The sequence below is a fragment of the Parasteatoda tepidariorum genome, chromosome 1, assembly GCF_043381705.1.
Source record: "Parasteatoda tepidariorum isolate YZ-2023 chromosome 1, CAS_Ptep_4.0, whole genome shotgun sequence".
Taxonomy (NCBI): domain Eukaryota; kingdom Metazoa; phylum Arthropoda; class Arachnida; order Araneae; family Theridiidae; genus Parasteatoda; species Parasteatoda tepidariorum.
This window is the reverse complement of record NC_092204.1, coordinates 23,306,564-23,324,642: the sequence shown is the minus strand read 5'-3', so window position 1 is coordinate 23,324,642 and position 18,079 is coordinate 23,306,564. Positions and strand designations below refer to the sequence as shown.

General features: G+C 28.3%; 1 protein-coding gene across 1 annotated transcript in view; it reads left to right on the top strand.

The window, feature by feature from the left end:
* Window positions 1–711: 711 nt before the first annotated feature.
* Window positions 712–18,079, top strand: part of LOC107440526 (cell adhesion molecule Dscam1) — a 191,873-nt gene continuing 174,505 nt past the window's right edge. The window contains exon 1 of the mRNA XM_043047307.2: window positions 712–1,170. Coding sequence (XP_042903241.1) covers window positions 1,098–1,170 — 73 coding nt within the window. The 5' untranslated portion in view covers window positions 712–1,097. The remainder of the gene's footprint in view (window positions 1,171–18,079) is intronic.

Sequence of the window (18,079 nt, the reverse complement as noted above, 5' to 3'; positions counted from 1 at the left end):
GAGTACATCTGTGTGCCCAATATTTGTTGTTAAAAAATTGTTATTTGAATTTGCACACACCTGACTCTTGAAAACATTTTATTTAATCTGTAATCAAATGAATGCATGGAATTCTAGTCGATATCATTGAAATCATTCATAGATATGAAATTTTGTTCTTGTTTTCGTTTTTTTAAATATGCAAACATAAAAAAAGTCTTAAGGCTCAAAGATTGAGAAATTTTTAAGCCGCTTTAAAGTAATATTTCTTTTTGTATTAGTGAATTAATTATTGATTGTAAATTAAGTATGATGATATGGTGACCAAAAATTACTTGCCTTAATTAAAAAATAAAATATCACTTTTATTAGAGAATAAAATGTCCTTGAGATACTGTGCCCCCCCCCTTTAAATGATATTTTTTTCTTTCTGCAAACACAACAAAACTCCCGAATTGCATTCTTTCCTATTATTTACAGATAAAAAAAGAAGCCCAAAAAACAAATTCAAGAATGGCTCTTCTTTGATAAAATTATACAAAACTTGACTGTAGCATTTCGAATTCAATGAATTTTCAGTTACACTCTTATTCTTTGCATTTCTTGAATATTTCAACAAATCCTCTGAGTTTCACCGCCAGCCGTTAAATGAAGAATGGGGCAGAGAGAGACTCAGCATCTACGGCGCCCTCTTTCAAATCCGGTGTCAAAGAGTGGGACGGCTATTTATTCTAGAGTGGGAGGAAAGTTCTAAGAGAGAGGGTGCTTAGTTCGATACTGCCTAATGCATCAACAACGTGGCTAAATCAATGCGAATATCCCTAACTGTCACGTGCATTCATGCAAATATCTTAAGTTAGAAATATAACAGAATAAAAATTGGGATAAACGTTTGTTTTTTGTATGTGCCATTGCTTTAAGAAATGGGGGCTTTAGCCTGAATTTACGATTGCCTATTTCGATAACTTTGGAAAAAGTGTCCAGTTGTGAAAAATCAACAAGTTATGCGCTGCATTAAACTTTTAAAACAATTTGTTGTTGTGATACGCCTATGAGATTTGGATTTTAGTAGATATTTATTGTGTTTTAATTTTATTAGAAAAAGTTTAAATTCTGTTATGGATGATATGGTGAAATTTAATGGAAGCATGTTTATCCTACTGGGACTTTTTTACATTCTGGCCAGTCCAGGTAAGAGAGATTATTTCCAGAAAAATGAGTAAACGATAATTATTTTTATAAAATTAAAAATAGAATAAACTTCTTGAACTAATTTAAATCGCTTTTTAGACAAAGAAATCGTAAATTCGAATAAATTTTCACTTGTTTCTACCAAAGCAATTATAGCATGCCAAAAGAGTTTTTCGATTAAGATATTTTTAACAGGTAATTGAATTCATTGGGATTGACTTAAAAATTTAATTGTTTATATGCAGTCTATTTGCAGGGTGAGACAAAATATTTTTCCACATTGAAAGAATATTAAACTACTAATTTATAAGATAAAAAAGCATTTTAATTTATTTAAATGATCATATATATATATGAAGTTCAATCAGTATATTTGTAATAATTTAATAGCTTGTTTATAGAATGGATACTAATTTAATAACGCATTTACGGAATGCATAATTATTTCAAAACGTATTATGATAATTTAAAACATGAAATAACGTAATATATCTCAAACAAACAAAATATATCTTTTTAAAAATAAATTATCTAAGTTTTTGGTAGTTTAAATCTTTAATATTAGTTTTGAACACTGTAATTCAAGTCTTTTTCGACCATTGATCTAAGAATTGTGTAGCTCAATACTGTAGTTGATGCAACATAATATATTTGAATATACAATACATTTTTAGAAATTGTGAACCATGTTGATTCAAAATATCGAATAATTTTAAGGCATTCTCAATAAGGTATAAAATTTAAACCTACCATCATGCAATTTATTTCCTCTTAAATTGAGTTGTTTGTTATTCTAGTGGAAGCTGAACGGAAAACACCTATAGTGAATGCAGCCAAAATTATTCTGAAATATAAATGAACACAACATAACTCAAGCGTACAAACAAAATAAATTGTTTTGGACAACAACAAAATTTTTTAATTTTGATAGTTTTAAAAGCTTATAGTTAGTTTTTAATAAAGTTACGCAGTAATTCAGATTCGTTTAGACCATATATTTAGCTCAATATGAGGATTATTCAACCTAGTATATCTAAAAAAACAATACAATTTTAGAACTTTTGGAGCGTGTGTTGTACCAAAATATCTATTTATCTGATAGCAACTTAAATAAGCTTTAATATATGGGAAATTTTTAATTTGATCGTGCAATTTTTTCTCTGTTAAACATTATCACTCTTTTGTCTGGAGCAGTGGTGCAATTTGAATGGAAAAACCTAATTGAGGATTCAGATAAATCGTACCAAATTACGAATCAATGCTAAACGTTCGTTATGGTTCGACGTTGTTTTGGGGACAACTGTGTCATGACGAGAATATTTGAAAGGATTTTATTTCACTTTAATTTTAGAATATAAGTCGTTAAGTTTAAAAATTTAAGTATATGATTTGCTTGAATTTGCAGAAATAGATTCATCGATAGCAATCAAAAAAATACAATTTGTTAATTGAGTTATGGTCGTTAATACCTCGAATTTGACGTTTAATATGATGACGATTAACTTAGAACTATTTAGACAAATTTTTGATGTTCGGCAAATTAGACAATTTATACTAAGTGAAGATATATAGTCCCTGGAGGGAATTAGTCGGAATTAGTTTTCTTAATAATTACATGTCTTGCACCAGTTAATATGCAATACTTTTATATTTAGATATGTAATGGACTTTTATTCAGGAAATTTTTTATATACTTCCTATTTGTATTAATTTTTAACGTATTGCATTACAATATTAACCAATTGATACACGAATGTAAAAAAAGTGCAGACCTATTTCAGTTGCGTTCTCGCGTGTTTCTAGTTGTAGACGTGCTTCTGTGGTTTTATGCGCTGATTTTCTTTTCTTCGCAGTTTTTTACTATGCAGTTATTTGTTTATTTTTTGTGCAGTGTATAAATAATCAATGCAAAAAAGCTGAAGTTAAAGCCCTCGTGAGCGTCTAATAATTTGGCCGGGGACTGTAAAGCCCACAAAGTATGAATATAAAGTATAAAATTGTTTTACTATTGCATGAACAAAATGGTGGGTAAAACTTGAATTCACACAATCTATAATAAAGAAAATTATCCTTTGGTTAGGCATCACCAAAAAGATTTCGGAAATTAATTAAGCTCAAAGAGCAAAACTGATTCATAAAAATGTCTCTTTAATTCATTCAAAGTATCTATAAGCCAAACCAAAGTATACCATATATTTTTCTTTAAATTTAATTTCGATATATACTTGGTATCTATTTTTTACAGACAGGGAAAAAAGTCAAAAAATAATTGGCAATATAAAAAAACGTTTAAAGCAAGATAAATCATTCCAAAAAAATTAATGTCTTTTTTTAAATACCTTAATCAATTGACATTAAATGGATTGTTTTAATGAATTAATATTTCATTATTAATGTATTAATATTTTTATTTCTATTAATTATTTAAATAAATCACCTATGAAGGAAAAATGAATCGTATACATGTTATATGTTTTTGCGTAATAAATATTCGTAAATAGTGTAAAATTTTATTTAATTTCAAATCATTTCAGAAACAGCTGGTACAGCGAAACAGATTGAGNCATTTGTATTAATTATTTAAATTAATCACCTATGAAGGAAAAATGAATCGTATACATGTTATATGTTTTTACTTAATAAATATTCGTTAATAGTGTAAAATTTTATTTAATTTCAAATCATTTCAGAAACAGCTGGTACAGCGAAACAGATTGAGTTTAATTAGTTTATAAAAATATAAAAGACACATAATTATCATAAAATAAATATATTTTTTAACACGCATTTAAATAAAATTTATCTGTGTCTTACCTGAAACCTATCTTTTATATCTTAATGTCCCAAAAATAACAATATACAGCTTAATTTTTTATTTTATTGCGGTAGAGTGCACAAAATAAATAAATGTAAAAAATATAAATTAGTGGAATTTTTTAACGAGCATTTAAATAAAATTTAGCTGCATTTATCTAAATCATATCTTTTATTCCTTAATGTCACAAAACAATAATAATATACCACGTAAATTTTAAGTTTATTGGGGTAAGTAGAGTGCCCAACGAAATAAATAAATGTAAAAAGACTCAGTAAGCAGACAAAAAAATCACAATAAGTAGGTTTTTTTAACGCGCATTTAAATAAAATGTATCTGCATCTTGCCTGCAACCTATTTTTTATTTCTTAATGTCACGAAAGGAATAAATAATAAATAGCTTTATTATTAATTTACTGTGGCGGAAAAAGTGCGCAAAATAAATAAATGCAAAAAAACTAGGGCAATTGAATAGCTTTTGATCTAATAATCGAATTCCAACGTGCTAACATGAAATCAGAACGGTTCGAGCACATGCCATTAATTATTCCCAATCTGGTAAATACTGTCTCAAATGTTTAGTTACAAAAAAATCTGAGTAAAATTTCTTATTATTAATATCGTGTGAGTCCTTTTTATATGACATCAATTAAGAACTATTAAATGCTTTTATTCTAAGATATTTTTAATGATAATTAATATTTTTTTACTCTAAAATTTAATCGGCTTAAAACATTTCAATTAAAAGATACATATTCATTATTTAATATCAAACTACATAAATTTTAATGCCTAAATCCAAATTCCACGCGGAATCAATTATGAGGTAAAAAGCAGAGATACGGTTTAATTAAGTATTCAGTTAAAAATGAAAAAATAAATGAAGTAAATTTGCATATTTTATTGCGCTTTACACTTAATTTGTATTGTGATATCTCAAGCCATATAGTTTCAAACATCGTAAGTTATTTAGTAGCACATAACAATTTGTCGAAAATACAAAAATATGTTTAAAAAGGAATTATTAAGGACGTTGATAATTTTATATCTATATTTCCAAAATTAATTAAAGATCAAGAAATTTATATGTTTTCTTCCAACTAATATAGCTTGTTGTTAAACAAGAATCATTTACATAACTTGATTTTCTTTGAAAAACAAAAGATTTTAAGTCTTTCATTTTGATACTAAAAGCATGAAATTATATTTATATCATTTCAATCTCAAATCAATATTTTGGATATTTTCTTCCTAGTGTTTTCTTTTCTTTCAACATTGATTACCTATTTTGTGAAAACATTTTTGAAATTATAAGTATTTTGCAGGAAAGGGAATAGAGAATTTTAATTAATTATACTACCTGTTGATCCTGCTTTCGCGGAAAATGGTTGACTTTTAATTAGTGATGCAGGAGCTATGCATGCTAGTTGTGCAATGTGAGTGAAACGTCATGATGAAAGCACAACGCAAGGGGGTTCCATTTATTATTATATAAATTATTAATTTGCTCATCTACATGCAGTCATAGTTAATCAAATTTAACTAATTTTGATTTAAAATATGATATTTTATTCTTACGTGGATATGGAACTTTTTGTTGACATCTCCTTAAACGTTCAATGAAGACATCTTAAGTGTTTTAATCAATTTTAAAAAAATTAATCAATTTTAAAAAATATATAAATTCTAATGTTTTTGAAAATTGCACGCCACACGAAGGAATTATGCAACTTGAGCAAAACTTGTTTGAAATGCGATGTGGGGAAAGAAATGCTAACGGGTAATAGTTAAAATTCTAAAGCAAGTACGCATATACCACTATTGCTAAGGTTTATTTGCCCCACTATTAACGCTTTAAAACACCATTAGAAGTATATGCATATTATGCAACTATATGTATGTAGATTATATGTATGTACATATTATGCAACATTGTGGTCTAAAATAAATTCCTTTGGTATGATTGTATAGTGTATTATAATATAATACATGAGCGAGTTTGAATTCCATGGGTTAATATTTAAGGACATCATGCACATCATCACAATTCATGTTTTGCTTGATATATATNTATATATATATCAAGCAAAACATGAATTGTGAATGAATTTGAGGCATGTTGTTTTACTTGCAAACTGGTCTTTGTTTACATTTTATTAAATGTCTCACATTTCAACTTTCGCTTAATTGGTCTAAAAGTTTGGCATAAGTTCACTACTTCAGTACGAATTAAGAACTCAGATAATAAACCAAAGCAGCATAAGTGAAGCATAAACAAAGTCAGAATAAACACAGTACCACTGCGTTTTGAAATTCTATATTTTTTTGCACCTCTTATTTCTCCTTCTGTCATTCTGTTTTTCAAAAATGAAGAAAGTTTTTGATGATAAAACTAATACTACTGAGTGTGTGTTGCTGTTGTTTTATTTTTGATTTGTTGATGTTTTGAGATGCATATTTTCATATACTGCTCAGAATATAACATAAAAATATCGCAAATGTAAGTTGCATCATTTGATTAAATAATTCAGCAAAAGTAAAGGGAAATGTATTAAAATTGTCTCACTTAAATGAAAACAGAAATTTTTCTGAAGTTCTGAAAAAATAAAGTTATTCAGTTTGCTTCTTACATTTTAATAGAACGATATATTTTTTTAGTTCAGAGTTTCTTGACTCAAAAATAATCTTGCAAGCACACATTACTTTAGCTCCAAATTCATTTGATAAAGTTTGATTCTCAAAATCATAGAAGTATGGACCTCGATCCCAATCGGGGTCGCCAAAGATATTAGCAATTTCCAAGCATATTTAACTTAATTCAATACTTTATCAAATGATGAGGTATAAAATAATTCGGGATTGTAAATTGCTTTGAATACGTCCCTATAATATTTTTTTTCTACCTTGAAGTCAAAAAAGAAATTTTTTACTCTCTGTACTACTGCCATAAGCTTTTTTATTTGTTCTTTTTTCAACAATACAGTTCTGTAAGACAATATTGTGATCTTCAACTACCATAAAAACAAATTTTCGATCCCATCTAAATAATATTGAAGACGAACTTCATCTTGCGGTGTTAATGATTTTGTCAAGATTTGATAATATAATCGAAAATAATGATTGATACTTAATCAAAGTATGAGTGCTGTTAGATATAAGGAGGTTGTCCCAGCACTTATCCTCCATACGGCTAGGCCACAATTAATGAAGAGACTATGTCTGAATTGAGAGCTGTAGTGGCTCAGGAGATAGAGCACTCGTATCCCAATGAGGCGACCCTGGTTGAAATCTTTGCTCGATTCAAATAAAGATACCGGCTGGCAACGACCACGGGGCTGAAGTAAAATATCCTCAGTTGTAGACGAATCATGGGTTAGAGTCCCATTGCCTTCAGGTTTACCATGAGAGGTCTTCGTGGTCTTCCTCACCATGTTACGCAAATGCGGGCTAGTTACATCAAAAAAAAATCCTCTACGAAGGAAAATTTTCCCAATACTTGACAGAGAAGTTCCCTTGTCTTCTGAATTGTGCTAAAAATTACAATTAAGTTATGGAGATGAACATCGGTAGTCGTAAACTAAGAATTGGGTCTGCTATTCAATACCAGCTATGAAATAAAATGTCTGAGTTGAGAGTCATGGTGGCTCAGGGACTAGAGATCTTGTCTCCCAATGAGGTGACCTGAATTCTTGATCGATTTGAATTATGTAACCGGCTCGCATCGATCACAATGCTGACTTAAAATATCCTCAGTGGTATACGGATAAAGGGCTACAGCCTCATTGCCGTTAGACAAACCATGGGGGGTTTCGTGGCTTTCATCTCCATGTAACGCAAACTTCTATTTTTACTATTTTTTCGTTATTTTAAAGATTAAATTTCAATATTAAACTGGATGTCCTAAAACTGCAATAGTATATTACAGTACAATTGAAGTTTCACTTACGCTTGTGTATTTGTGCAATACTTATGAAATACTTATTTTTTTAAATAATATTGCATCGCCACTACCTAAAGCTTAATAAACTTTTATCTAAATGAAGTATTGTACACCAACTATTTTTTTCAACTAATGTAAAGATTATCAACTTGACAAAAAGTTTTTATCACTTAACCACACTATAATGGGAAACATTCTGTTAAAAAACAAATTAATTCAGAAAAATTACACTTTTCTGTCTCATTGATTTCATTCAGCAATCAATCCAATAAATGCAGCAATAAATTTCCTAGTAAAATGTATCTTTATTGGAAACATACTATTTATTTAAATCCTTATAACCAGTAATAACCAGTAAGGAAATAACAATTTTCAATTTCACAAAACTTTTGATTATCATTTCCTACAGGGAGTGGACAAAATTATTTGACAAATTTATACTAACTAATTTTTTTTGTATTTCTCAAGAAATACTTAAAGAAAAATTTTAAAACTTTGAAAGTTTCAAAGTCATGCGATTTCTCAAAATTATTTATTATGATTTTAAGTGCTCATACTATGTATGCGGAAATATTTAATGAAATTTAACAATTAGCAAATGTAATTCTGCTAAGCAAAAATCTTAATTGAAATAACTTTAGTTGGAAAAAAAGGGTATCAATTATATTTTACTCTATCTAAAAATTATCCTCGAACTTGAAATTAAAAAAAAGCTTAATTTTAACAACTCGCTAAAATTATAGCAAAATACTGTGGTTTGAGACACGAGTATTGTTTTTTCTCCGGAAAAATCGAGTTTTGTAGTGAAGACATGTAAAATGTATCGTCGCATGTTTTGTCATTTTCTGTCTCACACGAGTAATTTTTTTCTTTTTTTATGAAAACCTTAAGTTGATACTCAAATATACTCAGAATAATAGAAAAATCAGCGTAATAAATGTTTTTGAATAGTTTTTCAATTTAATGCTTTGCATTTTTTTATTTCCTACTTGTATTTTTTATAGCAATATATTCATCTATTACTTTTTTCAAAGAAATTTCTTTGAAACATTTCCATTAATTATAACCGTTTGCCTTACATTGTCCCTTTTCGATCATAATGCTCAGAAAGTTCATTAAAACTTTTGGGTGTTCAATTTAATTTTCATTCATTTTCTGAATATAACACAATATAACGTGTATTTCTGCGTCAATAAAAACTATGGCAAAAAGAAGCTTCCCTGCAACTTGTTTCATCAACTCTTCTATTTATCTTTATTTGTTTTCTTGCTGAACAAAGAAAAGAAAAGAAAAACATTTGTTTGTGGTTGTTTCGTTTGCGGTCGTGACAGTAATTTACTGAAGACTTTGGGTTTGCAATTTATTACAGTCCAGATTTTACTACAGAATTGCTTTTCTTTTTATCCTGCGAAAAAAATATTATTTTCTTTGCTTTCTGAGTTTTCTGAAGAAGAATTCTTTTGTTAGTAAGCGTATAAGAAATAAACTACCACTACTTTCCAGTTGTTTAATTATGAAAGGGATAAGGAATTGTTCCTTTTTTTATCTTATTTTGTTCTTAAAGCTGTACTTTTATTCGAAGCATTGCAGAGAATAAAGCATTTTTTTATTCTATTTTTTCTTTTGAAACTCATATAGAATAAATTTATCTCACTAACATCTCTTTTTATTTAAATATTTTTAAAAGTATTTCGTTATTTTATGCGATTATTTTGTTTCAAATACAAAGAAATCTTCTAACATGTTTTTTTGTCTTGTTTTAAGTTGTCTTTTTAATAACTTACGTTCGAAATATATTTTAATATTTTTGTTACTTTTAATCTATGGTGAAGTAATAATTGTAAATTTGCATATATATATATATATATATATATATATATATATNTATATATATTGTTAAGAATGGAAATTATATTACAATTATAGGAAGTTGTGTCATTTAAATCGTTTATACAATTCAAAAACTCTACAGAATTAATTACTCGGAAAACGTATACTAGTCTTATTTTAAATCTCTAATACTTTTATTAACTTTACTGAAATGTTGCGGATTTCTATGAAATCAAACGAAATATTTAATTTCATATAAAAAAAATGTCATATGCTGCTTTTTTATAAGATCAGTAAGGATATGTACTTAATTCAACTTGAACACATAACTATGAAATATCTTGAGATAATGCGCGATTTAAGGTAACTAAGATAATGCAGGAGTTTATGTAACTAAGATAACGAATGAGTCTAAAAAAAGTTGATCGGAAAAAAAATTGAATTATTAAAAGTATGTTAAAATAAATTTATTTTGTAAATTAAATATATTTTACGTTTTGATAATTGAAAACGTTTCTAAAACTTTAAACAATCAGTTTTGTAATTTGTTTTTTGTGTATTTTTACTTTGGAAAATGTAAGGTATAGATGTTAAAAAGGGAAAAAAAAATTATGTTATGTTAAAATTCAGTTCATGATTTATAGTAGACATATTTTATTCAAAAAGACATACAAATCGTTTGACGATCGTTATTACAAAAGAAAGTTAAATGAATTGGTTTAATTTTTTTTTTCAAAATCTTTGCTTTTTTAACTAAATAGTTTTAAGAGTAATTAACAAATAATTGGAATTTAATTTGTTTTTAATTCGGTAAAATGCCAGCTTGTTTCCAGGAATTTTTATATTATTTCACATTAAAAACGAAGTAAAACAGATTTAAAATATTCCTTTAAGCGTTCACGAAATTTTTTTATCGGAAGTCTAAGATGTAATTTTTTTGTTAAAACTTTCAATTTTAAATAATGTAGTTAAGTATTTTTAAACTTGAGTGTTACTCGGTAAAGGTTTTAAGAAAAATATAACATTTTAAATTGATATTCCTTTTTTTTTTCTTTAATCTCTTGATATCATAAATTTTGAGTAAATAATATGCACATGGATAAAATATAATTGCCATTTTGTATGTGTGAAACTAATTATCACGTCATAAATTCAGAGACACACCAACAATTAATCCCGCTCTTATGTCCCCATAAGCATTTTTATTGGTCAATGGTTAAGATTGGAAGATAAGACAAATAGGAAAAAGAGAAAAATAACTACAAAAGACAAAAGAAAAAAAAACACAAAAATTGGTGAAAAAGAAAAGATTTTTCCATTAGTTCGGGCATTTTAATTAGAAAGTATCCAGATCTAATTGGTCAAGTTTTGTAGTGGTTGGGCTTAACCATTGCATAATTGGTCATTTTTTCATGAAAATTACTTCAGGATTTCCACGTATTCTTCTAGAAAATTAATCAGGTTGGTTGAATTTTGTTCAAACTTAGAATTCTTATAGCTAGATCTCTACCATGCTATGAAGACTTCTCGTTTTGGTTGCTTAAAGTGGTAGGGTGTGGCAAGCGGACATTATCTTACATAGTGCCACACTGTTCCTATTCCTCCACAGGCACATGTCGTCGTTTTGAAACTAAACCGTGGTAACTCAAAAAAGCAAGTTTTTCAGGAGAGCGATTTCAAACTTTCCGCGCTAATGCTAATCGCGGCAATGTGATGACGATTTATCTGCTCTCTAAATTAACTTTGTGGAACTATAAAGATAACAGGTTGTTTTTCTAAAAGGGTGACTTTTTTTACACAAAATGACCCAAAAATCTCATTTTTCGACTTTTTTGTGTTACAACGGTTTAGTTTCAAAGCGACGATAACAAGGGATAACAAATATAATTTAAAAGATTATTCCGTAATCACCACCCTTGACGTAGAATCCCTATCAAAGAAATGAACATATTAGGGGTAGCAAATGTATTAGTGCAATTTAATGTATATGGAGTTCCCTAAGCACAACCTTTGACCTCGTTTCTTAGAATCACTGTTGAAAAAAATTTGAAAATTTGATTTCGCAGATTAATGTCTAAGAAATAAAATCGCATTATCAGAGAGAGAGATTGGGAAACTCAACTTCTTTGCTGGCTGTATTTCGAAGGTGTGAAAACAATACCCTTTTGCTTCCTCCAGCACTCAAATTTTATTAATCTTTTGTTTCTCAATAATGATTCAATGTCAGGATATTAATTTGTGTAAAAGATTTTGAAATTATATTATTAAGGGTAGCCTGNGAAGTTGCGTCATTCAAATTGTTAATACAATTCAAAAATTCTACAGAATTAATTACTTGGAAATCGTATACTAGTCTTATTTTAAATCTCTAATACTTTTTTATTAAGTCTATTGAAATGGTGCGGATTTCTCTGAAATCTAAGGAAATATTTAATTTCATATTAAAAAAATGTCAAATGCTACTTTTGATCAGAAAGGATATGTATTTAATTCAACTTGAACACATAATTATGAAATACCTTGAGATAATGCATGATTTAAGGTAACTAAGATAATGCATGAGTTTATGTAACTAAGATACGAATGAGTCTAAAATAAGTTCATCAGAAAAAAAAATTGGAATGTTTTGAAGTTAAAAAAAAAATTTTTTTTCGTAAATTAAATTTATTTTACATTTCGATAAGTGAAAACATTTCTAAAACTTTAAACAATCAGTTCAGTAATTTGTTTTTTGTGTATTTTAATTGTGGAAAATATAAGGTATAGATGTTAAAAAAAAAGTAAAGTATGTTATGTTAAAACTCAGCGCATGATTTATAGTAGACATATTTTATTCAAAAAAACATACAAACGATCGTTATTACAAAAGAAAAAAGTTAAATACATTGGTTTAGGTTTTTTTTTCAAAATCTTTGCTTTTTTAACAAAACAGTATTAAGATTAATTATCAAATAATTGGTGTTTAATTTGTTTTTAATTCTATAAAATGCCAGTTTGTTTCCAGGAGTTTTTATATTATTTCATATTAAAAACGTAATAAAATAGATTTGAAATATTCCATAAGCGTTCACGAAAGAATTTTATCAAAAGTCTTAGATGTAATTTTTTTTGTTGTTCAAACTCTAAATTTCAAATAATGTAGTTAAGCATCTTAAAACGTGTTATTCAGTAATGGTTTTAGGAAAATATAACACTTTAAATTGATATTCTTTATTTCTCTTGACATCATAAATTTTGAGTAAATAATATACACATCGATGAAATATAATTGCCATTTTGTAAGTGTGAAACTAATTATCACCTTCATAAATTCAGGCACACACCAACAATTAGACCCGTTCCTATACCCCCATAAGCATTTTTATCGAACAATGGTTAAGATTGGAAGATAGAAAGAAGAAAGAGAGACAGAACTACAAAAGACAAAAGAAAGAAAACGGGAAAAAAATACACAAAACAAGAAAAAAATACACAAAAACTGAAAAAACAGAAAATATTTTTTTCTTAGTTAGGGCATTTTAATTAGAAACTATCCAGAGCAAGTTGGTCAAGTTTTGTAGTGGTTGGGGTTAACCATTGCATAATTGGTCATTTTTTCATGAAAATTACATCAGGAGTTTCACGTATTCTTCTAGAAAATTAATCAGGTTTTTGCCTTTTGTTACAACTTCGGATTCTTATACATGGATATCTTCCATGCTATGAGGAATTATTGTTTTGGTTGCTTAAAGTGGTAGGGTGTGGTTAGCGGACACTTCATTACATAATGCCACACAGTTCCTATTCCTCCACAGGCACATGTGTTGTCAGGCAGAAGCGTTTTAGATAAGCTCTAAAGAGCTCATGTACTGTAAAGAAGAGGATTAGCAACCTATTCCATTTGAAAAGACAGCCAGCTGTTAAAATTTATCTTATTCCCGATTTCATTTTGTGATGATGCCTGTAGTATTGCCAATCCTTTTTAATTTGCGTTTTAGCTTCAATTTTTATGAATGAATGTGGTACTTTGATGTTGAAAAATTGACCCTCATTAATTACTTCGTTAATTAATTTATCGGCGTGTTTATTTCCATCGTTGTTATTATGGACTTTAATCCATGATATTTGGAGGCCTTTAGTATTACCAAGTAGATTATAGATGCCCTGTATAATCTGTTGAGTGGTATTATAATTCTTAAGTACTATTATTGCTGAAAGGCTGCCTGACCAATTTGCAGTTTGGCTCGTGATTTGATGTTTTAAGGCGCGAGTGATGGCATACTTTTATGCTATTGCTTCCGCCCGCAATATAGTGCTGCAGGAATTAAGTTTTAATTGTGTGATCGATGGGATTATGTCATTTTCATAGTGTACAATTGCAGCTCCCGTTCCATACCCCTTCTTGGATCCATCCGTAAATATATTTATTTTTCTTGGCAATATGACTTGTATAATGAAAATGAAACTATTTGTCTTCAAGTTAACATTATAAATTCATCAAAATCAAAATCTAAAGTGCCACTTATTGGAGGACGGGCTTTTACCATAAAGCAGTAAGATAACGAGGGCATAATGTAGCATATATAAATTACAAGTTTGCTCAAAATTTGTTTATAAACATACAGATTGGCTAAAAACAAATTTACATAGAAAAAAATCCAACAAAATTATTCTCTAAGCTTTCTTCTATGCAGAGAAAAAAGTTCACCATGCTGGGTACGCTGCATTACAAGCGTGCAAAAAATGCCTCCTATGACGTAAAAGTCAGGCTCATAAGGGGTAACCCTCCTCTTGGTGTATAAGAACTTTGTATCTGAAATGCATTTCCAAACCTGGCTTGAATTTAAATTTTAACCCGAGAATAAAAACTTACACAGCAACACACACAATGCAAAATGTTTCAAACGATTATGACTCAACGCCTATGAAACCAATTACTCGATTTCTCCAGTTAAAAGTTTTTCCATTTATTAAATTAGTGCTTATTTTCTTTACTTTTCACCATTATAATTTTTAAAATTATTTCATTTGATAATTCCTACCCCATCATCTCAATCATGTATCCAACTTAACGAAAATCTTTAAATTCGAAAAACGTTCGTTTAATATTAATAGAAAAAAGTAAAAGAAATGAATGCCTTCGTTTATTATTTATAGTCTTTTATTTTAACTGTTTAATCTTTTAAAACGATTTCTATAGATTATTCGCCATTTTTATCCTGCATCCAAATTTGCCTGAAACCATTAAAGTAATAAAATAAAACTAAAATTAATTAAAAAAGGAGAGGATAAATGGGTGTTCTTATTTAAATTAATAGTTATAAAATCAAACTACAAGATAGTAAATTATCTAATAATTTTCAAAATCATTGTAAGTATTTTTATGAAAAATAAATTCAAATGTTGATAAATAGTATTCAAATAATGTTTTTCTAGTGTATATGCTACATATATTTATCCAACTAGCGTGAGCATAAATCTTTAAAAATACTGACATTTATAAAAGAATATTATTGATTTATTTTTTGCTGATTAAACTTTTAGAGAGTTTTTTCTTTTCCAACATCAAACATTGTCGTAATCTAATTTATTGTTTGGCGGTATTTTGTATGCATTGCTTTATCTAGTTCTTTTTTAATATTATTTATCTTTTTTTCATAAATTTTAACAAAAAAGGAGAACGGGTATTTTTTTTTCTTGCCAATATCTTAAACAAGAGCCTAAATTAACTTAAATTTTCTGATGAAACCCGTACAGAGAAGCAATCGAAGAAAATACAAAAGTGTACCCTGCATTTCTGAATAACTCTTAACGAATTAGAACCTTCGAATCTAATGAAATGAAGCCCCAGCACCAGAACTTCGTTTCGCTCCTCGATAAATTTTTATTAAATTACACGTATGCATAGCGTTTCGGAACGTATTGGCCTCGTTTAAATTTCGAATTCTAATTTGGTTCTATTCGAAATCTCGACTATTCATTCATTAAAATAAGTAAAGTGGAAAAGAATTTATCTTTAAGCAAATTTGATCTCGATTGATTCTGCAGAGAGAGTTTCTTGGTGCTGCTGCATTATCGGTGTAGGTAGTAATAAATGATTTAAAACACGAACTCTCCAGATATTTCTGTAAAATATTCTTCGAAATTTGTAACAGAGTCTTAATTAGGGAAGTAATACAAATAGTGGCGACGCTATCCTTTTTTGAATCTAGATTTAAGATCGCAAACTTAATAGTATTGTTACAAATCAAGATTCGGAAATTATTTGAAAATCTAATTATTGTTTGTTTTTGCGTTATGCTGATTGAGAAATCAGGTTTTACGAATAAAGTTTGGATAATTTTCATAAATTCAAATTTAGACTTATTCCGAGTTTCTTAAATAATTAACACATAATTTTTCATTCAAAGCACTACATTTTTCATAAAATTCATTTTCTAACTTTGACATATGGTTCCGTCAAGCCTGGAGTCCGATGATTAGGTTATAAACTTTAAATTGTTGTAATTAAATTAATTATCAGTATCACTTTTTTGCTTTACTTGATGGTCTAGGCTTTTATTTGTGTCTTCATTTTTGCTTTACGTTCTCTGATAGAATACGCAATAGTGTAATGTATGGTTCGCATAAGTTTGATTTTCATCACAGTGCACAGAACATTTATATTAAAAAGAGGTGGCAACAAATTTGATACAAAAGTAGAACGCTTCGCTTTAAAATATTTGTCGTTGTTTATTATTGTTTATTGAAATACTTAAATACTTTTTTAAAATATCTTCTCGCTTCTTATTAATAATTCATTTAAACTGAACTGATATATATCTATATATATATATCTATATATATATAAATACCAAATTGAAGGTCCAAAATATAATAACAGGATGGAATGCACTGGCAAGCATGTCATGCCATAACCATACCATGCTGTCAGTNTTTGTTGTTGAATCAAGACGAACCATGGAATGGGGGAAAATAGTGTAGTATTCAGCAGGGCTAAAGAGAATAGAAGGGCTGGTTCACTCCTTTGAAGTAGCTCTCGCCGCGACATTCCTCCGATTTTCTCTTGTGACGTCACTTTGGCGCAAGTCTCGCACTTTTACTTCAAGAACGGAATGTTCGGCCTTACTAGCTCTTACTAATATAGGAGCATTTCTTTTTGCGAGATATTCTAAGACATTTGTTATTTTCTATAATGACTTTCCTCAGTTTTTGCAGTGAATTTACAAGAATTTAAACCTATTATCGAAATGCCAGTTTGCGCGATTGCATTTTGAAAAAATTTTGATAGAAAAACAAAAGGAAAAAATATAATTTTCCGCGTAAAGTAAATAAACAACTATGTAAAGAACGGATTCCGAAATGACACAGTTAATATAAAACAGCAATACGTTTATTCTGTAGTTAAGAACTTTTATAAAAATTCATTATCTAAATGGAAACCGCCTCGCTACTTCAAAAAGAAAGGCAGGTGAAAAAAAATTAAAAAATGGATAAAGTCAAAGAAAATTAAAATGTAAATAAAAAGTACAAATAAAATATAGAGTATATAGTTGGAATTCTCCTAATTCCAAACATATTTTTTAATGTAGTTACTCTAAATATTTATGATTTTTTTAAAAATTATATTCTCTTAAATTTAAATATCTATGAATTATATCATCGTAAATTTAAATATCTATAAGCAATTGTAAAATTTCTAATGTCATTATAAACCTAAATTATTATTTTGTTTCAGTAATTAACGTTTAAGGTCAATGTTTCCTAATGATTAAGTAAGAACAAATTGCCATTAACGGCATATTTTAAAATCAGGGATTCTAAATTTAACTCAACTTATTCTTATAAATGAATATGTAGATAAAAAAAGTGTCGATATATGATTTCATTTTTCTTAATAATTAAAGTTAAAACTGAACTTTTTAAAATAAAGTATTTATAGTGTCATTTTCGCCTACTAGTAAAACATTTTTAAAAATTTAAAATGGTATTTTTTTTAATATAATGGCCAAGAAAGTTTTTTGAACTATGTTTATGAACGGAAATAATGTGTTAATTACATAAAGTTTGAAAGCTAATAACCAGAAAAAGTCGAACTTATTTTTACAAAGAGAAAGTTGCAAAGTTATCATAGTATATTTGCTTGCGATCTCCGAGATCTGTGGACACAGTGACGTAATGAGGAGGGAAATTGTAGCTTCAGCTCTAAGAGCGGAGTGAACTAGCCCTTCTAATCTCTTTAGCCCTGAGTACTCAGACGAGAAGAGAGAGATTTGTGTTCCTTTTCGTGAACATCACTAAGACCACCGTGTAATGGGTATAAACACCATAATGGGGCTGTAACC